This window comes from Cinclus cinclus, chromosome 27 (genome assembly GCF_963662255.1).
Source record: "Cinclus cinclus chromosome 27, bCinCin1.1, whole genome shotgun sequence".
NCBI lineage: Eukaryota > Metazoa > Chordata > Aves > Passeriformes > Cinclidae > Cinclus > Cinclus cinclus.
The window spans coordinates 7,056,332-7,080,940 of NC_085072.1; the positions used below are offsets into that span (position 1 = coordinate 7,056,332).

The 24,609-nt window shown below is 52.1% G+C and overlaps 2 protein-coding genes across 20 annotated transcripts; both read right to left on the minus strand.

Annotated features, from left to right (window-relative positions):
* Nucleotides 1-51: 51 nt before the first annotated feature.
* LOC134054196 (alpha-1,6-mannosyl-glycoprotein 4-beta-N-acetylglucosaminyltransferase-like) lies at nt 52-11,095 on the minus strand. 6 transcript variants are annotated; one of them, XM_062509751.1, is made up of 5 exons: nt 10,933-11,095; nt 10,107-10,332; nt 3,375-3,504; nt 2,935-3,076; nt 52-1,290 (listed from the first exon to the last, which is right to left on the minus strand). In XM_062509751.1, the coding sequence occupies exons 3-5, from the start codon at nt 3,483-3,485 to the stop codon at nt 149-151; spliced, it is 1,395 nt and encodes a 464-aa protein (XP_062365735.1). In that variant the 5' UTR covers nt 3,486-3,504; nt 10,107-10,332; nt 10,933-11,095; the 3' UTR covers nt 52-148. The 6 variants fall into 6 exon arrangements, with proteins under 6 accessions (XP_062365735.1, XP_062365736.1, XP_062365734.1 ...); XM_062509752.1 differs by adding an exon at nt 4,765-4,998 and having other exon boundaries at nt 10,107-11,095; XM_062509750.1 differs by having other exon boundaries at nt 10,107-11,095.
* A 315-nt stretch (nt 11,096-11,410) lies between these two features.
* Nucleotides 11,411-24,221, minus strand: TMEM183A (transmembrane protein 183A). 14 transcript variants are annotated; one of them, XR_009934011.1, is made up of 9 exons: nt 24,072-24,220; nt 23,233-23,322; nt 20,250-20,405; nt 17,934-18,132; nt 16,751-16,931; nt 16,298-16,357; nt 14,971-15,124; nt 13,492-13,572; nt 12,787-12,845 (listed from the first exon to the last, which is right to left on the minus strand). XR_009934011.1 is itself a non-coding variant. In XM_062509755.1 (8 exons), the coding sequence occupies exons 1-8, from the start codon at nt 24,169-24,171 to the stop codon at nt 11,528-11,530; spliced, it is 1,149 nt and encodes a 382-aa protein (XP_062365739.1). In that variant the 5' UTR covers nt 24,172-24,219; the 3' UTR covers nt 11,411-11,527. The 14 variants fall into 14 exon arrangements, 12 of the variants coding, with proteins under 12 accessions (XP_062365739.1, XP_062365741.1, XP_062365740.1 ...); XR_009934010.1 differs by having other exon boundaries at nt 16,283-16,357; XM_062509755.1 differs by lacking the exons at nt 14,971-15,124; nt 16,298-16,357 and adding an exon at nt 11,411-11,713 and having other exon boundaries at nt 12,690-12,845; nt 24,072-24,219.
* Nucleotides 24,222-24,609: the final 388 nt, after the last annotated feature.

Sequence of the window (24,609 nt, forward strand, 5' to 3'; positions counted from 1 at the left end):
ATCCACAGCCCACAGCAGTGGTTTCCATCTCTCCAGACACAGGGAAGTGGGTGTCAATAACTTAATTTCTTATCCAAAAAGAGAATGTGAAAAATAAAGGACTCCATAGAATCAAATACAGCTGCTTTGACACTCTCCCACAGTGTGCTCAAATGCTTGCTGTGGTCCAGATATCAATGCTCTGGATGATGAGCCACTCACTCTGGTCCTGCGTCACCCGGATCCTCACGCACTCCACGGGCCCAGGCAGGACCTTCTCCAGGCCCTGCTGCTCCAGGGTCCCCTTCTTGAAGGAGCCCACAGGGATGTAGGAGGAGCATTCCCGGCTGTGGTCCCGGTGCTGGCCCAGCTCCAACAGCCCTGCGTGCAGGAAATCGCCCGGGCGTTCCACGGAGCCCGTGAGCACCCGGACACGGCTGACTCGAGCTGGCTGCTGGAACACGATGGAAAAAGTACTGCCAGCTGCTGGGTCTTTGCCCCAAAAGTACCCCTGTGCTGAGCCATAGGCCTTGAGGGGCTCATAGTTCTCAAAGATGGACATGCTGGTGTACAGGGATCCTGGTGGGTTGTCTGGGAGATCCAAGGCATCAGGCTGGAAATCCTCATCCTCTAGCCGGTTGATGGTGCCCTGGAAGGAGGAGTAGAGGCCCATGTGCTGGAAGAGGGATGGCTTGAAGCGGATCACGTCTTTCTGGGTGAGCAGCTGGCGAAAGTGGACCAGCAGCCAGTCACAGGGCATTTCCTGGTAGAAGAGGAGGAGGAAGCGAGCCAGGCGAGGAAGGTCACTGGAACGGTAGAGCTTTCCAATATAGCCCAGCTTGGAGAATTCAAGGGTGGCCCAGTTGGAGCCCTCCTGGGAAGCCAGTGCCTTGCGGATGGCTGTCAGGAAGGACCTGGCGCTCCACACGTCGTCCTCAATCATCAGATAGTAGGAGGAGAGGTTGGCAGCGAAGGCGAGCAGGAAGGCATAGTCCACATTCTGCTTTGAGCGGAACCTCACCCGCTCCTCTGCGTCGTTGAAGTTCCTCTTCAGTCCTTCCAGGGTGGGGTAGAACTCAGGGGGAGCATGGATCAGGAGGAGCTGGCCCAGGAGGATGTGGCGAGTGAACTTCTGAGCGATGGTGGTGGCAACGTGCATGTTCCAGCCAGGATCGGTGTCAGCCAGGTGCACCACCACCACCATCTCCTGCAGCTCCTCCTCCGTGGACTGGCTGAAGAGGGACTGGAGTGTGGCCAGGAGGTAGAAACCACGCGGCCTCTGCACAGACGCCATTCCCACTGCCAGGAATTCTGCAAGGCAAAGGAAAGGCATGAGCCAGCAGAGGGGTGACCTGGGAACACCATGTGATGTTCTTCCCTGCAAGATATAATGAAAGGGCTCCAAGAACTTCTTGCCATGGCTGGCCTGCAGGGTCAGTGCTGTTTGTAACCCATGTTTAAGGCAAGTGGATCCTTCTCAAAGCTGAAGCCTTCAGCTTCTCAAGAGGGGCCCAAAATTAGCCCAAATGGCATCAAGAGGCAGGCTGAGGAGGCAGAGGCTCCTCTGAAGAAATATTCCTGAAAAACACCTTAAGCCAAACCCAGGCAAGTAACAGTGCAGAGAGAGTCTATAATGCAGGAATGGCTTAATTGTATGGCTGCATGTCTTAGACTGCAATGCAAGATGTAACCAGCATTCCAGTATTCTATCACCAGCTGTTAAGACCAGGTGGGGAAGTTTTCTTTATCTCCTCCACGACCCATCCTCCCTCCAGGAAGATATCTTCTCTTAAAGGGCCATTGAGTCCCACTGTATGACTGATAAAATTACATCATCCCACTGGGAGATGCTGCACCCAGAGGGAGGAACCAAGTATTTCCTACTTAAATAAAATCTGAGATTTGGAACATCAGAGCAGCCTTTTCCCACTGGATTCCAGAGGAAGACCAGGCCCATCTACACCACCACTGGACATTCAGAAGAAAACTGCACCCCTCTACAGGAGCACTGCTTCAACAGAACCACACCTGTCACTGCAGGAGGGCTGCAGCCACCATTTAATGGGACTGCTGCCAACACCCTGACTGACTGATGGGGTGTCAGGTTGTATTGACTCAGTGGTTTTGAGTTTTTTTGTATTGCTGTATTTTTAATTTTCCTAGTAAAGGACTGTTATTCCTATTCCCATATCTTTGCCTGAGAGCCCCTTAATTTCAAAACTGTAATAATTTCAAAACTGTAATAATTCAGAGGGAGGGGGTTTACATTTTCCATTTCAAGAGAGGTGCCTGACTTCCTTAGCAGACACCTATCTTTTCACACCAAGACATCTTGGAAGCGTTCCCCACTGCACACCTCATAAAGATGCACCACACTGGGATCAGGCACCTTCTTGTCCCTTCCACGGTCCAGCAATGGCTGCCTTTGGTTCAGTTTCTCTTGCTACTGGTCAGGACAGCACCATTCCTGTGCTGGTTCCAACACAGCCTCACAGGTTGCCCTACACTTCTTCCCACAGGTTTTGTATGGGAATTGCTTCTTGTGCACCCGTCGAAGAGCTTGGCCCACTTCTCCCACACTATGGGGCTGTCCCAGTGGTCCAACTCGCCATCTCCCCTGGAAGCTCAACCCCGGGGAGATGGGATCTCTGCAATCTGCCATAGAGAGGTCTGGGAAGTCCAAAACCTGTGATCACCCCAGTCCCCAGGTGCAGAAACTTGGACCCTGCATGAGGCACGTGGAGTTTCCCCAACTCCTCTGTCCCCAGAGTGAGCAGTGAAGGCCGTGGAGGTTTTGAAGGAGGTTGTGGGCCGGTCCCCACCCAAAAAAGCTGGACACAGCCCTTCCCTGCCCCAGCAGCAGTGAGGGGGCAGGTCCCTGCTGGGACATGCAGCTGTGCACACCCAGATGTGCACACCCAGATGTGTACACCCAGAGAGTCCAGGACCACTCACTTTTTTGGGAAGCTGGAGAGCCAGCAAGGAGCTGGTAGGAGACATTGTGGAGTACAGAGAGCTCATCTGTGTCCCTGAGGATGCGGTGGTCTCCCTCTGGCTGCAGCAGGATCGTGTTGGGAGCCAGGCCCCTGAACTCCACCTGCATGGGAGCCAAAGGCAGCCAGGTCACGCCCAACAGCAACCTGCAGCAAGGGAGGATGACAACAGGGGGACCCAGAAGCGAAGGGGAGCCCCTGTCCTGCCCTCCCAACTCCGGGATTCAGGGGGGTCCAGCAGCCCAGGGCAACCCCAGCGAGAGGAGAAGGCAGATCTGGGGGTTGGGGGTAGCATGGGGCAGGGAAGAGAGCAGAGCTGATGTTGGGGTCTATGTGGGGCAGGAAGGCATAGAGGATGCTCCAGTGACCTCTCCAGTGGGACATCACTGGCTGGGGACTCACCTCCAGGGGATCCTGTGCCTGCTGGCTGTCCCAATGGAGGAGCAAGAGGAGGAGGAGGAGGAAGGAGGCAGTGAGCAGAGCTGTGAGGGAGCGTTTCAGGGAACATCGCATGGCCCCTGCTGGCTGAGGCCTGGGGAGAGGGGACATGTCAGGGCACAGCCTGGGAAAAGCCACCACCCCCTGGATGGGACACACCTGAATGGGACCTGGATACACCCCTGGGACTGCCCCCCTGCCCTGAGCACCCACGTGCACACCCAAGGGCAGCCATGGGGCATCAGGGGACACTTGTGCACTGTCCTCATTGGGCAGGCAGGGACAGGGACACCCCAACCTGACCAGGAAAAAATCAGCCAGGTACAAAATCCCCCTAAACCAGCCCCAGGACACTTTGGCTGCCCTGGGACACCTCAAGCAGCACCCCGGAGCTGGAGGCAGAAGAAATGCAGGTGACAGTGCCTCATGAAAAACTTTCGGGTCATGGGGACACCCCAGGACTTGTCACCAAGCCCTGGGAAACAGGTCTCAAATGGGCCCAAGCTGCTCTTCCAGCACTGAGGAGGAAGCAGCTTCCCACCTTCCTCTAGGCAGGCACCAGCTCACACTGTCCCAGCCTTGTCCCCTGCTTGTTAGGACAAGAAAGGCGTCCCTGAGGGGACAGTATCACCTTTGAGGAAGTTGCAGTGACCTTGAGATATTTTACCTTTGTAGCAGAGGTGTGGCAGGAGGCTAAAAGGCTCCTGTGTTTTTTCCATTATAAATATGACAGTGCTGCCCTGGAAGAGAGGCAGCTGAGCCCAGGTGAGTGCCTAGCCTGACAGGCAAACACGCTCAGTCCCATCTAAACCGCTCTCAGTGCCTTGGCTTGGCTTGGTCAAAGCAGCTTTGAATGCAAACATAGAGGAAAAGTCCTCCTAAGCCTTCTCAAACCAAGGCTGAACTTCCCAGGACCGTGCTCTAAACACTTTCCTGCCCCGACCACCGCTCTGCAGGGGATGCTCTGAGCCCACTCGCGGGCCCCACAGATTGGAGAAGAGCACCTCTGGGGCCGCTGCCCTGGAGCGTGTGCTTATTTTAAGGAGAACCATCCAGTTTTTATGCCCAGGAGTCCTTTGGAGGGGTTCTCAGCTCCTCAAGAGGCTGGTGCTGAGCAGGTGCCCCGGATCCGATCCGCAGCCACTGTCCTTGGAGCAGTGACCCCACCCAGGGACAAGGCTCCTTCCGTGAAGATAAACACTTGGAGCCAGAGAGCCGTGCTCCCAGGCGGGGCAGGACTGACTGCCAGCAGAGACAACGAGCTCCTGAAGCTGCTCGAAGTCTCTGTCCAGGTCCCAGCAGAGAGTGGGGCCTCACCATCCCCCTACAGCTCTGGAGACATGGGGGATCTCACCAGCTCAGGGGGGAGCAGCATTAGGGATCCGCCTGAGACACAGAGACATCACACTGATGCCACCCTGGATGTGGATTTCCAAGCCTGGACATCTGGGATCTACAGCCAGGGCCACAAGGCGAGCTGGAAAGGGCAAAGCTTGGCCACATGCCAGGCCAGGCTTTGGCCACTCTGGGGGGCCAATGGTTTTTCTGGTTGCTGGAGAATGTCTGGCTGCCAACGGCCCATCCTGCACTGAAAACAGGAAAACATTGAAAAGATGCTGCTAAACACTCCCACTCTCAGCAGCAGCAGTTTCACCCAAGGAGCAGGCAGCCCATAGGGCAGAGGGGTCACAGGCACAGAAGGTAACGAGTACAGCCCCACAATTAGCCCACTAATTAGACTTTGAATTTCTGCCTGCATGGAGGAATAAAGCAGCCCAGGTAAATGGGCACAACCAGGAGTGCAGCATCCTCCTGCTCCAGCTTAAAGTGCCTCCATAGAGTATCCCTGTCCCCACACTGCTCCAAGCACCTCAATGCACCTTCCCCACATAGAGTATCCCTGTCCCCACACTGCTCCAAGCACCTCAATGCACCTTCCCCACATATCAGCACTCCACTGCAGATGTCCCCAAAAGCCACTCCGCTGTGGGGACATTGGCCAGGAGGAGCTGAGAGCCACTTGCTTGGAACAAAACTCCTCCCCAGCCTCAGTCCAGGGCAGGGGAAGAACACTTCATTCCCAGCCTCAGTCCCACGAGGTTTCGAGGAAGCTCCCAGTGTGCAGGCAGCTCCAGCTGCTTCCGGCGGCATTGAGGAGAGCAGAGCTGGTTGAACAAGGAGAAGGGAACAACCAGGGCTACCTTCCCACTGCCAGGAGAGCCTTTCCATGCTGGGGGAAACCGAAGCACAGACTCGGCTGTGTCACCCGGCAGGGTAAACACCAGCTCTCCTGCAGCACAGCTGTGTGCCCCGCCCTGCGGGTCCCCGGGATGGAAAGAGGTGGGATGGAACCGCGCACCAGAAATGGTGGGGGGGACACTGTGAATTGTGGCATCACAACGTCCCCCGTGGGCAAACTGTGGCCATTCGGGGGTGTGTGGGATGGGGGGGTCAGGTCAGGGTCTGGCCCCACTGTCCGTGGGTGTCTGCCCCAGGGGTTGCCCTGTTTCAGCAGCACATGGCTCTGGGGGGCCAAAGCTTTCGGTCAACTCAGGTGTCCCACAGAACAAGGGGGTCCCTGCAGGGAGGGACAGTTACACCGATCCTGTCCCCACCGCTGACAGCTGGGGAACCCCCGGCCCAGCCCCCTGCCCTCAGCCCCGGGTCCCCAGGCACCCCCGCCCGTGGCAGCAGGAGATGGCTCCTGGCCAGCGCCGGTCTGGACGCATCCGCCGAGGACAGTGACTCACGGGTGGGCGGCAGCTTCGCCTCTCCGGGGTGCTGGGCCCTGGCAACTTCCCCGGGCTGGCCGGACTCTGGATTCTCGCTCGACAAAGCCCCACCCCGAGTCCTTGCCTGCCTCCCGCAGAGGAGGAGCGTTCGCCGGCGGCCTCTGCCCCAGGAGCTTCGGAGAACCGGCCAGGTCGGCGGGAACCCACGTGGGACGGACCAAGGGCCCCCAGCCCACCGTGTTAACTGCGGCAGCCTCACAGACGGGCATCCTAGCTGTGTCCCACCCCATCCTCGCAGGCAGCTCCAGTCCCCCGGGCAGCACCAAACCCCGCTGGGGGCTCTTGCCCAGCCCCAGCATCCCAAACTCTGGCACGAACCTGCCACTTCACCGAGCCAGGAGCTGGTGACATGGAGCTGGCACAGCTTTTTGCCCATTTATTTTCCAGCTCTTGTGCTGAAGTGGCAAAAACCTCTGGGGCTGCAAAGCCAGAACTGCACACCTGGCACCCTGGGATCCAGAACCTGGATCCTGCCCAGGATGTAGCCCCAGGACACCGCAGCTTCCCCACACACTCCAGCTCCTCACCAGAGCATTGGGCATTGCAGCTGGGCTGGGAATGAAGGCCCTTCTGATCCCAATGAACCAATGGGGGCCACATAGGGCTCTTCCATGGCCCAGTTTGTTACCAGTCCCTCCACCCTCCAAGTCCTTTCTCCCACTGCTTCCCTCCTCCAGACCCAGAGCAGGAATATGGCTCTGGAGCATCCACGAGTCACCAACTGCATTGCTTGTCCCCAGCTCCCAACCAGATCAGCTCCTTCCACACAGCAACTCACCCACAGCACCCCAGTGGAGAGGAAGCTCCTTCCTTTCCCTTCCCTTCCCTTCCCTTCCCTTCCCTTCCCTTCCCTTCCCTTCCCTTCCCTTCCCTTCCCTTCCCTTCCCTTCCCTTCCCTTCCCTTCCCTTCCCTTCCCTTCCCTTCCCTTCCCTTCCCTTCCCTTCCCTTCCCTTCCCTTCCCTTCCCTTCCCTTCCCTCTATTGATTCACACAGAAGCATGGATCCCACTCCCCTTCTCTCCTTGCTGGCCTGGACCTCTCCAACCTTCAGGGAGGCCTCAAGTTTTTTGCCAAGCTCCATCTTCTACAAATACCCCATGACAACCTCCAGCCCCAGCTGCTCCCCATGGGAGTACATGGAGCCTGGGACACCTCTGCAACAGATCTGGTAGGGCAGGAAGCAGCTAATGGTGCTGGGAAGGCAGAAGAGACGTGTCTGGGCTCCTGCATCTCCTGGCTTTCACTTTTCCTACATCATTTGGGTTTAAATCCTTACATTCCAAGGTGGGATGGCAGTGGCTCTGCTCCAGTAGGGTCCCAGGGGCGCTCAGTGGGGACACCTCACCTGCACTGGAGCAGAGGCAGTCCAGGATTCCCCACTGGCAGGGGCTGGAGGACTCCAGGAGGCCAAAGGAGCCGGGACGGTGCAGCCCAGCAGAGCTTTACTGCTCAGTGGCCCAGGGTGGGAAAGGACCGTGGGTTTTGGAAGGAGCTGCAGGAGGAGGAGGGCTTTTCTCACCACAGCTGCCCCTGACCCCCACCCTGCACAGGAAGGAAACCTGATCCTTCCTGCCTCTACAGAAAGGAAGAGGAGGAGGAGGAGGAGTGTGACACCCAGCACAGCCCTGGGTTTCCAATGCTCAGGGTGCAGCAGACCTCCCATAGGAACAGCCAGCACTGCCAATGGGAGCAGCAAAGCCACCAAATTCCCCATTGGTCCTCACAGGCTGCGTCAGGGTGCAGTGCTAGGGCAGGATTTGACCCTCTCCAGGCACATCCACGAGCCTGCCTGGAGCAGGAAAGGAATCCACAGCTAGGACACAGCTCCTGGTGCCCAGGCAAACATGCTGGATCCTCTTGCCCGCAAAGCAGGTGCCACAAGCCCAGCCTGAGCCAGTTCATCCAGCCATCCCTTTACGGGATGGGACTTGCTATCGAGCAAATGGTGTTTGGGTGCTGAAAAAGGGTCCCTCCACCTGTCCCCCTGTGAGGGCCACAGCATAGCCCCAGAGCCCAGGAAACCAACCAGAGCCTAGCAGCTTTGGGTGCCAGGCTCAAACCTCCCTCTGGCCCCCAAAACCAAACATGCTCTTCTCACCAAAATATTTGACCAGGGGAAACAGGGAGGTGGTTGAAATGAGGCTAAAATGCACATTTTTGCTTGTTTTTAAAATAAGCTGAAGAAGGAAAAAAAGCCCTAGGTACAAAGGCTGATCTGAGAGGGCCCTGGGGCTGCACAGGAACACCCAGCTCAGGGGGCCAGGGAAGACCAGTTCCCCCTGTTGGGGCCAGAGCAGAGGGACTGGGATGGGACAGGCATAAGGGGACACACAGCAGGGCCCAGCCCCTTTCCCCAAGCCCCCAGACCTTGTTTTACCCAGCTCAGCTCCTGTTGGACACCAGATCCCTGACAAGGACAGGAGCAGGGGGAGGGTGGTGGCCAAGTCTTCCTTTTTCCCCTAGGAAACCAGAGAGCCAGGCAGGATCTGTTTACAGCCCTTCCATTATTCAGGAGCATGACAAAGCAAAGGCAGAAAGGGGCCTCACACAGCAGGGAGAGCACAGGGAGAGCCCCCGTGATGCTGAACTGGGGCTCCACTTCCACACCACGAAGGACCCCTCTGAGTCGTGTCCTACAGAAACGGGTGACACCAAGCCACAGCCACTCCAGCCACTGCACTCACTGCATCCCACCCTGGAGGACACTGGAAAGGATTTTTTTGGCACTCAAGCTTCATGAGAGGCTGGGCTCGGGAGCCAGGGTGGATATCCCCTGCTCATGGCTGAGCTTTGGTGTCACTCCCTCACTAAGCCCACAGTTCAGGGTCTGATGCTCTGGGAAAGGACCAAGCAAACACCTGCACCCTGCTGCACCTCTACACAGGGGCAGAATCCCCTATCCACAGGATCCCTGCCACTCCCAAGCTCTCAACATGGATCAGAACAGGTTCCCAATCCCTGTCAGCACTGCTGATCAGCACAGCTCCAGCTGTGGATCACCAGGAGCTTTGTGAAGGAAAAGACTGAGAATTGTTCTTGTACATTTTATACATTTCAGCCTAGAAAAAGCCTGGCCTGGGAGGGTCACCTCTGGCTTAGGGGAATCTGTCTGTATCTAAATATCCGTATTTGAATCTAGCAAGTCTGTTGGTAGCAGGAAACATCCCATCTATCTGCTTCCTTGCTGTCACACCCTGTGCCGCCCACTCCGGCTGCACCGCCTGGGATCAGCCAGGGAATTCTGGGAGTTCCAAGCACTTCTGCCCCCTGGATTTGCCATATGCCTAATCAGAAGGTATTCCTGCTTTGCCAGACGGCAGGAACACACAGCCCTAGGAGCTGTCTTGCAGCTCTGCACACAAGTCAGAGCAGGGCCCAGGCTGCAGCTCCCCACAGGTAAGGGCACAGCCTCACACAGACACCAGCCTGCTCCATGCTCCTGCCATCAGCCTGAGCCAGGAACCAAACCACTCTGCTCCCACCCTCCAGACCCTACATAAACAGTAATCACCAGGCACATAGCCCTGCCATCATCATGAGAGACTTTTCAAGGCAACAGCCTGAAGCACAGTCAGAACCAGGCTCCAAGTAAGCAACCACCTCCCTCCAAGACAACCGGAAACAGCAGCCTAACCACATCTCACTGCCTGTCCCCGAGTTCAGTGATGTTCAATCCCGCAGCAAAAGGAAGACTGCTGTCCCCCACTTCCCTGTAGCAGCTTCCTTGGGGATGGAGCCCCTGCAGCCCTTACACACAGCTAAAGCTGGAGCCCTGTCCTGCCTCTCCTGTACCACAACCACAACACAGACCAGGCTCTGCTGCCATGGCAGCCCTAGGAGCACAGGGACAACACATTTTTCTTGCCCTTTATCTCTACTAAACCAATTTTACTTTGAAACTTACCTGGTGGCATCAACAGAAGTTCAGCAGTGGTGAAAAGGGGAACTGTGAGGCAGGGCCTGTCCCATGTGCATTTGAAATCAACATGAAGAGCCTCCAACACAGATCCAAGGTTGGGGCAGCTGTCCTTAGTGGTGATTTACAGAGCAGCAGAGGCACATGCAAGAAACTCCTCCTGGGCAGTTACACCAGGGTCACGTGGGGTCACAGAATCACTGGATATTCTGAACTGGAAGGGACCCACAAAGACCACAGAATCCAAACTGAGATGGCAGAACTCCCTCTCTTTCAGAAACTTCACTGAACATTCTACATGGACAAGTGCTGATCCTCCTGCTTGGAACCAGATGTGATGTGCAGGACTGAGGAGCTGATATCTGATCGTCAGCAAAGCTCAGTCCAGGGTCTCTATCTGCACAGCTGCTCCCCTGCCTTGCAGCACCTCCTCCGCACCTCCCCAGAGAGCCACGTGTTCAATTAAACCTCCAGCCAGATTCATTCTGGTGAGACCACACTCCTGAGAGGCCCAGCCCCTGCACCCCTGACTTCTCAGTCAGCCCAGAGCCACAGGAAGTTTCAGGGTTGCTTCTTCCTCACAGAAATCAATTTGTTTAGTCAAAGGCCAGATCAGTGGCTGCTTGGGGCCTTTTAAGAGAAAAGATTTCCACACTGCTCTTTGAAAAGACCGAATTGAGTCCTTCATCACTGCTTCAGTTATTTTAGTTTATCCCCTCCTCTCCCTTCCTGTTTATGTTCTCTGAAAAGCAGCTTCTGGTTTTAAAAGTTTAGATCTTTTCAGAGAAAAGCACAAGTGTGAGAACTTCAGTACCTTTACACTCAAGTGAGACTTCTGCCTTACAACTCCTCTTTGAAGTAATTCCTTTGTTTGATCATTTATGCCTTTTTCCTTCCTTAAACTTGGATCTGCTGGGATGGGAATTAAGATTATTGTTGATCACTGCTGACTTGCTCACTGCTTCTCAGACACTGAAATATCACACTGTGCACGAACACAATCCTCCTGCAGTAAAACAAACATGGATTTTGTTTGTGAATTGTTCCTGGAAAGCAAAAGGGAAAGTTCTTGGAAAGCAAAACCTCCTGCTTCTTCCCAAACAAGAGAACACAGGACCACTTTGATTAGCACCAAAAGGATTTTAAATGAACAGTTTCAGGGAGCTCCTTTCAAATGATAAAATGTCAATTTTACATAAAAGTGTGTTTACAAATAGTTTCTGCTTTACACTCAGCTCTGCTCATTACTGACCAGAAGTTATATACATACAAACTAGCTCAGCAGCTTCAACCACTTGCAAGGGGACTGCAGAATTTATTTCAGAAATAAAAATAGGATTTCCTGGTTCCTAGAAATTCTCTTCAGCCTGCCAGAATTCTCTTCAGGCTCCTGCAGACTCAGGAGAGCACTAAGCCTTTGGGGAGAAGGGGTACTGTGGGTGCCACCAATCCAGGAGCCTGACACTATGCACAGGGTCCAGTACCACCTGCACCCCCTGCTCCACGCGCGGCTTCTTCCCGTTGCGCACAGGCGTGTCCTGGAATACCAGGCGCACGCGGTGGTGCCGCATGTCTGTGCTCACCGAGATGGAGAACTGCAAGAGAGGAGACCAGAGCTGCTTCAGAAAGTCACAGTGGCTAAGAGAGCTCTCAACACAACACTTCTAGACTTCATACATTCCTCTGAATTGTACAAGTCTAAGGTGTTTCACAGTCACATTCTTAAGGCTACAGCACTGGATCCAAACCGGCTATCTGGCTGGCAGTCCCAAATAATCATGCTTGGAAGTTGTAAGAGTTGTAAAAGAACACTGGAACTGCCTGAGTAATGGTGGAGTCACCAATCCTTGCAGTGTTCAAAAGGCCTGTGGGTATTGCACTTGGGACATGGGTTAGGGGTGAACACAGCAGTGCTGGGACTCTTAAAGGTCTTTTCTAATCTAAGTAATTTTATGAGTCTGATTCTAAGTGAACCTGAAGGTTAGTGGCTGTCAGAAGTTTGGATCTCACTGCCCAACTCCTAAGTGAGGCCAGACTGAACCTCTCCTAAGCACCTGCCATTCTGAAACCCTGACTCCCAAACACACATTCAAAGAGTTTGCTCATGTGGGATTTCCCTCTCAGAATTTATTGCCATAAAGAGATATTTTGCTGTGAAGGGCACTCTTCCACTTGTGCTGCTCCCTATCTCCTGTACCTGCTGCAGTTCTGGTAATTGACCTGCACCCAGACACTACACAACTACAGCTCCTGGCAGATTCTCTACATCCTTTCTACTCACTGCACCAAACAGGGAAGAGCCAACGGAAATGGAGAAGTTAATCTGAGATTCTGAGCATTTCCTCTCTTCGTTAACCATATGATTCCCAGAACTGGTTTGATGATAGAGCAGTAGGATTTATACAGCCCAAAAGAGGCACTGGGTGGGATTCTTGGGATTGTGCCATGCAGAGCCAGGAATTGGCCTTGATGATCCCTGTGGGCCCTTCCAACACAGGAGATTCCAGGTACCCTCTTCATGTCCTTAACAGGAACCTCATCTGCAAAGCCTGGCAGCTTTCTCCCACTCACCAAAGTGAAGATCATGCCCATGACGATTGGCACGAAGATGAAGTTGAAGGTGGTGATCTGCAGCAGGCAGCAATCCTGATCTGGATTTGTGTGCACTTCCTCATACTGGATTGGGGGCTGGAGACCTTTGCAACACTTGCTCTTAAATCTGGGAGACTTGAAAGAAAGAGGGCAATTTAGCAAAGCAGAAGCCTCTGCTGGGTTTGGCTGCTCCTCCCCAGTGCGGCCTGGCAGGGTCCCTCCTCCTCCCCAGGTGTTTGGGCAAAGTGTCACATGAACAACAAAATGCCATCATTCAGGATGGTAAATTTTCAGGGCCATTCCTTTAGAGGGGAAAGCTGCACAATTCCCAAGGTTGCCTGAAATAACTGGTTTCTTCCAAGACCCACTACTGGAGGCTTTCCCTGGCAGTGCTGACTGTCTTCACTTCTGAGAAATCTTGTCAATAGCATAACAAGAAGTTTCAGATTTTGGTCGACATTTTGACCACTGCAGTTGGGCAGGCTGGATTTTGGTAACAATCAGTAGTGATGACCCAAAGGTGAGATTACTTGGTGTAAAAAGTGATCCACATCTTATAGGAGGGAAAGGATACCAAACGAGAAAATAAAAATGTGGGATTCTAAACATCTTGGTACCACAGACTGAAAACTGAGTGTAGTTCCACAATGTGCTTTAGTTTACCATGGGAATCAGTTTGCATTTATTGTCTGAATGGACAAAAAGTTTCCACTTCCCTATCCTCCCAGATAAATAATTTCTGCTTCAAACAAAAGTCACAACTGATCTGGTTCTTTCATACCTGCTTTTTGAACTTAAAGTTGAACTCCCACATTGCTTCTTGTCTGTTCCCTACAATCTTTTTGCACCAGAAAAGCAGACACTGGGGTGGAAAAAAGAAACACAAAATTATGAAACCCTTAGAAGCACCACCTTAAGTAAGTTTTAGCAGATCATAAAGGCTTCCAATTGCAAACACAATGACATCGGAGCAATTAGGAGCCACTTATTCAAATTATATTAGAGGAACCCCCTTCAGCAGTGTAGAGCTCCCAGTTTCAAGCTGGCCAACTCCTCATGCAACACATAGTCACTGATGTGCTAAACAGCAAAATCCTGTTGTGCCATTTATCCCTTTCCTAGGGCAGGAATGAGTAGTGCAGATTCACCCGTTCCCTACACCCACCAGCAACTCCCATTAAACTGGGTTCCAAACAAGGTTAAAGCGATGAACAACAGAGAACAGAGTAAGGATTGAGAAGGAAAGGATCCAGAGGGAAATTCAAAGACCACAACACGAGGATGAAGAGGTTCCTAAGCCAATATGGTGTCAAATGGAGACCTTGACCTTGCCATCACCAGCAATAACTGTCATTGTTTCTGTCATTCCAGAATCACTGCCAGGACAGCACAGTCTGATCAACCTTCTGTGTCTTTTCAAAAGAAAATGAGAAACCAGTCTCAAACAGGCTCGGAAGTCACAAGCACTGCCCTCCCACACAGACATATACCAGGACTGCTCCAGTTTCACTTGGTTATCACTGTGTGGGCCACAGGCTCCTGCTCAGGAGCTCACTAGAGCAGTAGGCTCAAAAGAACTCCTGTAGGAGGGAAATCCCTGCCTACCAGTCACAATACAAGCAACCAGCCTTCAACAGCTAAGGAAAGTACCTGGCAAGTCAGTCCAGCCATCCCTCAAAGCTCTTCCACACTACAGATGCCAGCCCACCACAGCTGGCCTCATCTTTCATCAGTGTCAGCAGGAAAAAGAGGAATAATGTGGGTAAAGAGAACTCCCTGTGATCCAGACACAGTCTCTCCTGAAGAGAGAAGGCCTGACTGGGTTGCAGGCAAAGCACACTTTTAACTTCATTCCAGGATGAAGTGATCCTAATAAAATGAAGCCAGAGCCAGCCTCCACCACAGGGGGTCTCAAGAGGCCAAAGCGGATACAAGACCCTCCACTTCAACTCTGAGTCATACCCATAAAAAAGAGTCCTTAAAGGACCTTTTTTCTCCACAATCTTCATGAGGTGAACAACAAAGCTCTGTGGAGTAAAGCTCAGAAACATGCATGGAATAATCTCCACCTAGGAGGAAGCAGGTTTTTCCTCAGGTTTTTTCCAATAAAAACATTCTCCAGATCTTTTAATTCAGATGAGAAGCAGATGCTGCTGAATTTAACTCCACCATCAGTGGCATTTGTAGTTCACCTGCAGAGACAGCCTGGTCTAGCAACCTGTTTGGTCATGGCAAGTAGTGAAGCACAAAAGGTCAGTACCTCCTAAGGGGCAGAGGATGTCGTCCTCGGGTCAGCCGTCCTGCCCTTCACATGCGCCGTGCGGCTGCCGCTCCGCCCAAAATAATGGGGTGTCTTTAAAGGGCAAACACCTCTGCTGACACCATAACAGCTCCAGTGTCCCACACAAGCTAGGCTAGGGAAAGAAAAAAGGAAATTAAAGAGGAAAAGCTAGGTTGGATCACACCCGGGGCTGGGATCTCCTCTAGCCACATGCAGTTAAGGTAGGTGTTGCCATTAGTGTCAGCAACCCACAAAGGTACAACCAAAGCCCAGGAAAGCCAGAACGTGGGGAGGCAGTGTCAGGTCCTCCTCCAAACCCTCTGTCATGAGGAATTTCTGTGCACAATCACACAAATGGAGCTCAGAGTCCTGCAGTGCAGTAGGACAGCAAGACCAGATTTAGGATAGTTCTTTCATGCTGCAAGGGGTTAGGGCAAACCTCCACTGCTCTGACCAAGTCTCGTCCCCATTTAATTTCCTTTTTTAAAAGCTGAACAATGAAAGACTGCATTTAAAGGATGCTCCTCCAACTGTTTATACAAGAGAAGCACTAGCAGTGGGCACCAAAGCCGTTATGGTGTCACCAGGAATCCTCCCGAAATGCCAACCCTGCCAGCACCACCTCGGGGCTACAGCCACGAGCAGTGGGAGCTTGGGCTCAGGACTACTGGAATTTCCTCAAAGTGTCTTGCTTTTTCGGTTGGTAAGAATGAAGATCCCCAGCTTGGGGACTCAGGAAGAGAATGAGGAGCTCTGGATGCAGAGATAAGACTTCACACAGAGCCATGTGCTTTTTCCCTGTGCTGCAGCACCATCTCCTGTATGCTGCTGGATGCTCCCCGAGCCTATGACAGCCTGTGACAGGGAGAGGAAGGAAGAAAGGTGGGATGTCACATACAGATAGAATGAGGCTCCTCTATTTTGAATAGAAAAGAAAGAATAACTCCTCAACAAAATCCACTTCAGTTTGGCTCCAAAAACCTCATTCAACAGGTTTTTGACCTTGGATTTGGAAGGTGGAGAATAGTTGCTTAAGCTGCTCACAGAGTATTGGCCAGTTGCAAGTTAAACTCAAACAAGAGACACAAAGGCATTTCAGAGTTAATGGTCAATAGCAATTAAAGAGGAATGATACGCAAGTGCTCCAAGCTGGGATAGCACAGGGACCTGCCCACACCACAGACAAACCCTTCACAGCCCAACACAAGTGCAGCCCAGTCCCAAAGCAGACACTGGCTCTGCACTTTTGCCATGCTCACCCCAGTGCCATCACCCCGCCTCACCCACACACCAGACCATGGATGACCTGCAGGAAAGCAGGGTGACAAGTCCTAGCATCAGTGTCACTCCCGAGCTCTCCAGAGGCCTGTTACAGAGAGAAGATGTACTCTGGCAGACAGTATCACAATAAAACAAAACAGATAAAAGCTGATCCTATGGACCCTCGTTCAGAGGAAGAGAGAGCTGCAAGCATCCCTGGCAGTTCTGATATCCAGTGAAACCAGGGCCCTTTTGCTGGTTAAAACGGTGTAGCGTAGGATTAGGCAGACATGACTCCACAGAGTAACTCTACAAGTACAAGTAACCAGCCCATTTTTACAAATCCCACTGAAAATACCAACTTAGTGACCATCCTACACCCCAGCTTTACTGGTGACCATCTCCACATCATCTGTTTTTCTTCCAGAAAGAAAAAAACAAACCAGACAGAAATAGGAACACCTCAGACAAATCCCAGTTCCTGAGTGATGCCACTTACTCTGGAATTCTTTAAAGTGCTGGGAGTACTGTCGGGGATGGTGGGGTTCCTGGAGAGGCGGGCAGCGAAGGGCTCGTACATGTGGAACAGGGAGCGGATGACGCAGGCGCGCAGGCAGTGCAGCTTCTCCATGGACTCGGGGCGCAGGCGCAGCGGCAGGTACGCGTCCAGGCTGTAGTGCCTGCACAACCCACAGCACTGCTGTCAGCTCCAGGGCACAGAGCCGTGCCAGAGGAAAAACTCTGCATCTGAATGGCCACAGGACTCTGGGCAACCCTAAGGGCTGCCAGGGGGTTGTGCTGCTGACAGGACACCACATGGCAGCCTCAAAGCCCTTACCCACACCAGGCAGGCTTCCAGCCTACACACCCTGCTACAATTCCCAGTAATTCCTAGTTTGTCCAGAGACCAGCTGGGGATATAGCTGCAGGCTGCACAAAGGCCTGAAGGTTGCTTCAGGCTCCCAGGGACTCCCAGCTGAGCCGGCTGCAGCTCACAGCACTGCCTGAGCAGCCTGAATACCCGCACTCAAGGGCTACTCCTTAATCACTTTCCAAAGGAACCTTTGCCAGGGAATGTCACACTAAAAACCAGGGGCAAGGATGACCACAGCTGCTCTCTGCTCTGTGCCCCTGCTGCTTGTGCCTCCTGGGCAACAGGTAGAGCTGTGTCAAGAAAATGTTCTTTCCTGAAGGAATATCCCAGTGGCATGCACTGGGACAGAAGATTTGTATCAAGTGTTGACCACCCCTTTGTCCTCCTTACTTTCACTTACTCCTGTCACTGTACAGCTCCAAAATGCCCCAATTACAGGGAGGTGGCTGTGATCAGAGCTTGAGGCAGGGCAAGTTGTTCATCAGTGATGTTTGCCTTTCAGCACTGACCATGTCATACACACTTGGAGAGGCTGATGTACACAAGTGTTGGGCCATGGCAAGCAGAAAAGGACACAGAGCTCTGAGATTTTACAGGGAACATACAGGAATACACCACAGATCCATTTCCAGACCCAAAGCAGATGTGTCCATGTTCCTTTGCCAAGAGAGGCCCACATCACCATGTCATTTTGCAAACACAGGGCCCAAGCCTACAGGGAATATATTCCCTTATTTCCAGCTCTGCACAGAACTGCTCTCTACTGAAACCTCTCGAAACTGGTTAAAAAAAACCCCTAGAATCTCACCTTCTGTAGAGCCTGGTCCAAAAGGCAGCAGTGCAAGTGACAGTCCACGCTTTCTTGCAGATCAGAGAGAACCGGACAATGTCCTCAGGGCGGATGTAGGAAGCCAGAAGCAGCCAGATGTCAATGGGATATTCCTCTCCTCCTCCCCCTTCGGCATCTTCTAAAGGCAACGAGGGTGTATTGGCACAGGACATCACATCTGCACCAATTCCCACCATGAGACACGTGTTGCACACCTGGCAGCACAGCTGGGCTGCTTTCTTACACACACAGAGGCTGCCCAAGCCCCAGTCTACATACCCTCAGTGGCCCTGCTTCCCATGCCCATCAGTGTCCACACAGCCATAACACCTCCCCTGTGCTGGACACCTGCCACTGTTATCTCTGCTGCACAAGTGGTTTAAGTGGCAGATTCATAAAGGAATTCAGGCTGAAAAGGTTCTCTGGAGGTTTCTAATCTACCAGCTCAGCTCAAAGCACACAGAATTAGGTCATTTTGTTCAGCATCTTGTCCAAGTGAGTTCTGTATGCAAGGATGGAAACCACAAAGCCTTTCTGGACCCTGTTTCAATGTCTGACCCTGTCACAGCTGAAATACCACAATGAAGTTGAGAAATAAAAATTGGATGTCAAATAAAGAGGCAACTTTATGTTAGGGAGGGCCAACCTCCTGCATTTTTAATCAAAAGGACACATTCAACAGGTCACTAAAATTGCTTCACACTTGAAGAGCCTGATCATTGATACTTCCAGGCTTGTCAATTCTTTGTTCCAGTGGTCACAATATTTTGGTAGGAGCTCTGTCAAGGGACAGAAATTTTGTTCTGCATCTGGCAATCAGCTGCTTTTCTTAAATCTCTTAATTTCATTAAAGCTTCTTAGATGGGAACTTTTAATGCAATTCAGATGCAGATAACGTCCCATTCAGTGTCAGAACTGCTCAGCCAGAACTGAGAGCTCACACTGCTTTCATTCCTGGAGTGTTTTGTAGTTTACACGTTTTTCCACAGACACTGCTCCAAGTCTAGGAGTAAAAAATACTTTTAAAGAATATAAGTAGGTGACCAGTACTGAGCATTAGGAAGGTTAAGAACAGAGAACGAAAACCCAGCTTGTGCACAGTGCCAATAGGAAAAGCTACTGTGAGGTCTCTGGCACAGAAGAGGTGTTTGGGAACTTGAGGGTGCCAGATCTAACCCTGAGACAGCAGGTTAATACAAAGGGCAGTTCTTTATCCTCATGTGATACTTGCTAAAGAAATCTCTGGATCACTTCCCCACAGCACTTCAGATTTATGTCAGGCACACCCACAAGGGCTGCTACACCCACTCTGCGGGATCAGCTCTGGCTCAAGAAGCCATCAAACTCCACACTGCTGAACTCAGAGGGCAGCCAGAAGTATCACTGTTCTATCTCCATTTTTCCTCCATAAACAAATACAAGGCAAGGCTGTGTTAGAACAGAATATTGTCTTCCTAGACTCACAGCTCCAGCCACTCAGATATTATTTTGCCAGAAGTCTGCAGGATGCCTTAATAAAAGAGGTTAAACTCTTTTAACTCCCTTCCCAGAGGAAGTGCTGTCCACCTCCAGTCTGTGGTGGATGATCACATGCTACATAAATTGCTATTAAGCTCAAGAAAACTGGTTAAAATTTGCTTCTCAACCTGAAAGCAACCTGGTACTGGAAACTTCTGCAGGGTTCCCGAGTCCAGCAGAGCTGTTTGCAGCTTACACTGTATTGTCAATGGCTTTCTATGGAGCTGCACAAAGTGTAAATGCTGAAGGATACATCTCCCTTGAATTAACATATGATGATGCCACTAAGATTAAATGCCCTTCCTTCCTGGAAAAAGAGCCCTTTAAACTCATTTGCAACAAACCATGGCCTTAGAAACACACTGAAAACAGAGCTTGTATTTTGCCAACAACTGCATCATAGACAGCAGCACTTCAACCCCAAAGCAAACCTGCTGCCACCACCTCACTTTTAGTGAAGCAACACAGCCAGTGGAAAAGTTGCACAACTCTGGAATAGCAGGGTTTGTTTTCCAAGGCTGAGGGATATTTGCTAAAAGCAAGGAGCTCTCAGGTTCTGATTATATGTCCCAGGCTCTGCCTTTGTGCAAATACAGCTCCTGTGACCAAGTGCCAGGAGATTTACAAGTGACTCAACATTTGGCATTTCTTTGCGCACACACAAATTTCAGAACCGCCAAAAGCCTATGACCACCCGGTAAATCCCCAGCATGAGCATCCCCCATGCAGGACATGCAGCAGGAGCCCACAGAGCCCCAGGAGGGCAGGTTTCCACACCTTTGTGCCTTTTGCTCTTCTTTTTCCTCGAGGCAGCCCTCCCGTTGATGCTCTCCTTGGTATCCATCTCATCGCTGCTGTCACAGGACTCTCCTGACATGGAGAGAACTTCCTCAGTAGGGACACAGGAAGCTTCCAAGCCACACAGGGATTTTACTGGAATGAAAAACAACAGTAAGTACAATAGCAGAGGGGAAAAGATAAACCAAGTTCAGGAGATGCTTCAATGGAAACACTGCCTTAAAGCTTTCTGGTGAGTGACACAAGCAAATACTGAGCTCAAGGATTACCTTGTCAGGGAAAGATTAGCAGAGGTGAGTGAATGGGAAATATAATTACTCAGCTGCTTGTTTTAAAGAATGAACAATAAGGATGATTAGCAGCACATTATGCAGATCCCACTGGTTTATCTGAAGTTATTTACAACTCCAAATAAAACAACAGGGTCTTTCTAAGGAGTAACTGGTTTCCCTGAACCAGACCTGCCTTGCGTGGCCGTGTTCAGCCTGGAGCCAGCATCTGTTCTGAAACTGTTTTATGAGCACGAAGAAGACTCACTCCCTTCGCAGCAGGACAAACATCCTGTGGCTGATGATGCAATCCACCAGGGCTGAAACTCAGTGTCAGGTGCACAGGAGTTCTACTTACCCTGGAATTTAGTGAAGGGAAGGACTCCGGCCTAGTGAAGCAAACAGACAGCTGAGTCAGCTGGAGTTTGGGGTTGTTTTTTTCCTGTATCTGGGGACATGTTTAGACATATCCCTGTTCAGAAATACTGTTTTTAAAACTCGATCTGTAAACTGAGGGCTCATTAGGCAGAAAAATGCACATGTTCCACAGTCTTGGAAAAAGTGTGGTCCTACATTACAGCTGTGTGAGGCACTGCCACAGCAGCACAAGGGGTTTGCAAACAGGCTGTGAAATTCATTCAAGAGCTGAATTTCAATCCAATGCCCTGCATGAAGAATAGAACTGACCATGAGGTCAGAGGAGGCTTACAATGTTCAAGCTTTTCTACCCAGCACAAACTGAAGCCTACGAAGGTTTTATAAATTCCAGTTCCAGTCACTGCAATCACCAGAGACACTGAAGAGCAAAATGTGCTGTTTGAGTCACAGAGAGAGAGTAACAGGAAAACAAACAACAACATCAAGAAACTGAACATAAACTCGGGTGAAAAACAGTCTCATTTCTAGCCACCAAACAAGGTTTTAAAATGAAAAGACAGATGGAAAAGACAGTCTTCAGACAGGCGTTGACTCTACCCGCTGACTAGACACATCTCGGTGCTTTGCTAAACCAGTTCTACCTTGCTTTGCAGTTTGTTCTGTACACTGGATGCTTTCTTAGCACCTGGATGTACTCAGGCCAAATCCCACTGCCCTCTCCAAGTGACCTTTTATAGGTAAAAAGAGAGTGAAATAGGTGGCAACACAAATGACAGTGAGTTAAGACACCAAACACAGCCAAGCCAGAGAAGACAAAACTGACAGGGACTCAGAGTGGGGTTCAGAAGAAGAGTCCACCCCACTCTGCTAAGGAAATGTCAACCTTAGTCAACAGTACGAGTGCACTGAACAGTGAATGGCAGCACTACAATCCTGCAGGGGTGTCCTCTTTTCACCTCACTGCTGCAATCCTTCCATCCTGGACATTAGAAGAGGAGGAAAAAAGCCCAGAAAAATTCCTCCAGGCTGTGGCTCCCCTGCCAGTGAAGCTCCCATGCGATGCTCGCTGTGGAAAGCGCCCTGCTCACTTCAGTCACACCCAGCATGGGGTTTACACTGAGCCAAGCTTCTGGAGGGCAGCAAGGCCAAAGGTTGGAGCTCCTGTCCCCATGGGTGTCACCCCACGATGCACAGATAAGGCTGGGCCAGATAAGGCTGCAGCAGGGTCATGGCTGGACCAGATAAGGCTGGAGCATAGCCCTGGGGCTGGGGAGGAGAGATTCCAAGGATCCCTGAATCCAGAGGAGAAACCCCTGACACTGCACTGCAAAGGCCTGGGAAAGGGGTGGGCAGGGAACTGCTGTGGAGTCACCAGGATGAGATGGAGGTGAGCCAAAAACACAGCAGGAAAGGGGATGACCTGGATGAAGCAGGTGATGCTGGGGGCAGGGAGCACAGAACACCAGCAGCTTGTCAGCATGGACTTTGTCTCAAGAAGACAGAACACAGATGGGTGAACAGGAGCGGGAAAGGCAGGAGGGAAGCCCAAACCAAAGGAGGCCACTAAAGAGGGAAGTGCCCTGTTCTTAAAAACTTTCGAAGTAGAAGCTGATGAGGATGCTCAGGAACACCACTTGGTATGACAGGCACTCATACCAAATGCATGCTATCTCCAACAATGCAGCAAACAAAGAGCTTCCCTTTATAAAAAGTTCAGTTGTCACTGTCAACACAACAACATCCACCTCCAATATTTGTGAACAGCTACATTTAAAAGGCCTAAACATCGCCATTTCTGAAGCAAGTGGAGTGTGTTAGTTCAGAAAACTCCCAGACGAGGAGGAAGTAGATAACAAAATACTGCACTAGCTTTCCAGGAAAACTCCTTGTTTGCAGAGTTCACCAGAAAAACAGCAACACCCTCCCAAAACCTCCCTGCAACACATGTTTGACAGAACTATAATAACCTTACTCCTGCAAAGAATTTTACCTGCTAATAAAGTTACCTACAGTTTTATATGTGGCAATAAAGTAATAAAGACTTTTATAATGTTATTTTCTGCTTCAAGCAGGAGATGACACCTAAGCCTTTCCATCTCAGGCATTAACAAAGACTTAGCAAATCTTGCAGCAGGCTTTCTTCAAAACCTCCTAAGTCCTTAACACCTGATTGTCTACAGAGTAGCACGGGCTCATTTTCTGCACTAATGTACACACACTTTCTCAGTTTAGGGAAGAGGAGTTTCCTCTGTCATGCAGAGGCCAGCAAAAGTGAAGGCAGTGTGGAGAAGGCTGGGGCCCCAGGGCAGACTCACCTTCCTGCTGCACTGCGTTGGCCACAGCTTTCTTCACCCGTCCAGACTTCACAACAGCTGGGTCTGAGTTGGCATAATCTGCCACCGTCACTACAGAGAGAGGGAAACAGGGGTCAGAGGGATTAGGGATTATGGGAAGGGGACAGAAGGGCTAAGATGCCTAAAGGGAACAGTCCCCAGAGGAGCAGAGGCTCGAGGAGGAGATGGCACAAGCAGGAAAATGAGCCTCAGCAGAGAGGTGCAGGCCAGGAATCCCCAGCAATTCCAAACCATCAGCCGACCAGGCTCAGGGGACCCAAGCCCCTACCCAGCCCAGTGCGATTCTCCTTCTCCCACTACCTCAGCCAATGATAATCCCATTGTCCCTCACACAGCCCAACTGGAGCCTGGCTGATCCTTTGGTCCCAGGCTCCTCCTCCACAGGCAAAGAGGTCTCATTTCCACACATCCGTCCAGAATCCTGTTGGGGACCCCTCCTGGATGCAGCTCTCTGCCTGCACAAACCCGAGAGGGCCCAACTCCCTCCCAGGTGAGACTGGACCGTCCTCCTTTTCCTCATACCCCTCACCCAGGCCAAGCCCAGCCCCTTCAAATACCCTCAGGCCCTAATGTAGGCCCAGGCTTCCTCTCCGGTCTGCACCAGCAGGGCCGATCTCGGCCCAGCTCACCTCAGGCTCGTCTCGTCTCCTCTGAGGTCCGGCTTCCCTCATAGTCCCGGCTTCCCTCATAGTCCCCGCTTCCCTCATAGTCCCCGCTCCCCTCATCAGGCGCCACTCCCCTCATCAGCCCCGGCCCAGGCCCGGCCCCGCTCTCCCGGCTCAGCTCGGCCCGGCTCTCACCCCGCTCGGAACACACGTCGTCGGCGCGAAACTTGAGGCGTTTGCGGGCGCCCCTGCGGGGCATGGCGGCGGCGGCGGCGGGGCGGCCGCGCGGGGCCATGTCCGGCCGGGCCCCGCGGGGACAGCGGGGACAGCGCCACAGCGCCCGCCCTGCGTCGCGTCACCGCCGCGACACCGCGCGCCGGTCTGGCGTCAGCAGGGCGGTGGAAGGGGCTGTGATATAACCCCCCAGGGCTGGGGGGATTCCCCCGTCATTGCTCCCAGGAACTGGAGCCCTTGAGGTGATTCCTCCTCCCAGTCCTCCCACTACTGAGGGTCCCTGAGGGCTTCTCCCTCCCCCACAGTCTTAGTAACAAGAACACTTCAGGAGATTCCCCCCACTAACGGGGATCCCTGAGGAGATCCCCCCACTAATGAAGACATGTGAAGAAATTGCCCCCTCCCAGCAATGGGGACGTTTAAGGGAATGCCACCTCCCAGTTCTCCCATTAACAGGAGTCCTGAGGGGCTTCCCCCTGCCCCAGTCATCCCAGTAATG

Bases quoted from the DNA above. Each gene is read 5' to 3' on its own strand.
- LOC134054196 (XM_062509749.1), bottom strand. From the start codon at position 6,411: ATGCCCGTCTGTGAGGCTGCCGCAGTTAACACGGTGGGCTGGGGGCCC. The intron at 3,505-6,160 runs GTGAGTCACTGT...CCCTCTCCCCAG, and splicing joins GGCGAAGCTGCCGCCCACCC to GCCTCAGCCAGCAGGGGCCA. The intron at 1,291-2,934 runs GTGAGTGGTCCT...TTTGCCTTGCAG, and splicing joins CTCTCCAGCTTCCCAAAAAA to AATTCCTGGCAGTGGGAATG.
- TMEM183A (XM_062509755.1), bottom strand. From the start codon at position 24,171: ATGGCCCCGCGCGGCCGCCCCGCCGCCGCCGCCGCCATGCCCCGCAGG. The intron at 20,406-23,232 runs GTGAGTCTGCCC...TTTTCATTCCAG, and splicing joins CAACGCAGTGCAGCAGGAAG to TAAAATCCCTGTGTGGCTTG. The intron at 13,573-16,750 runs GTAAGTGGCATC...TTTCCACCCCAG, and splicing joins GCACTTTAAAGAATTCCAGA to TGTCTGCTTTTCTGGTGCAA.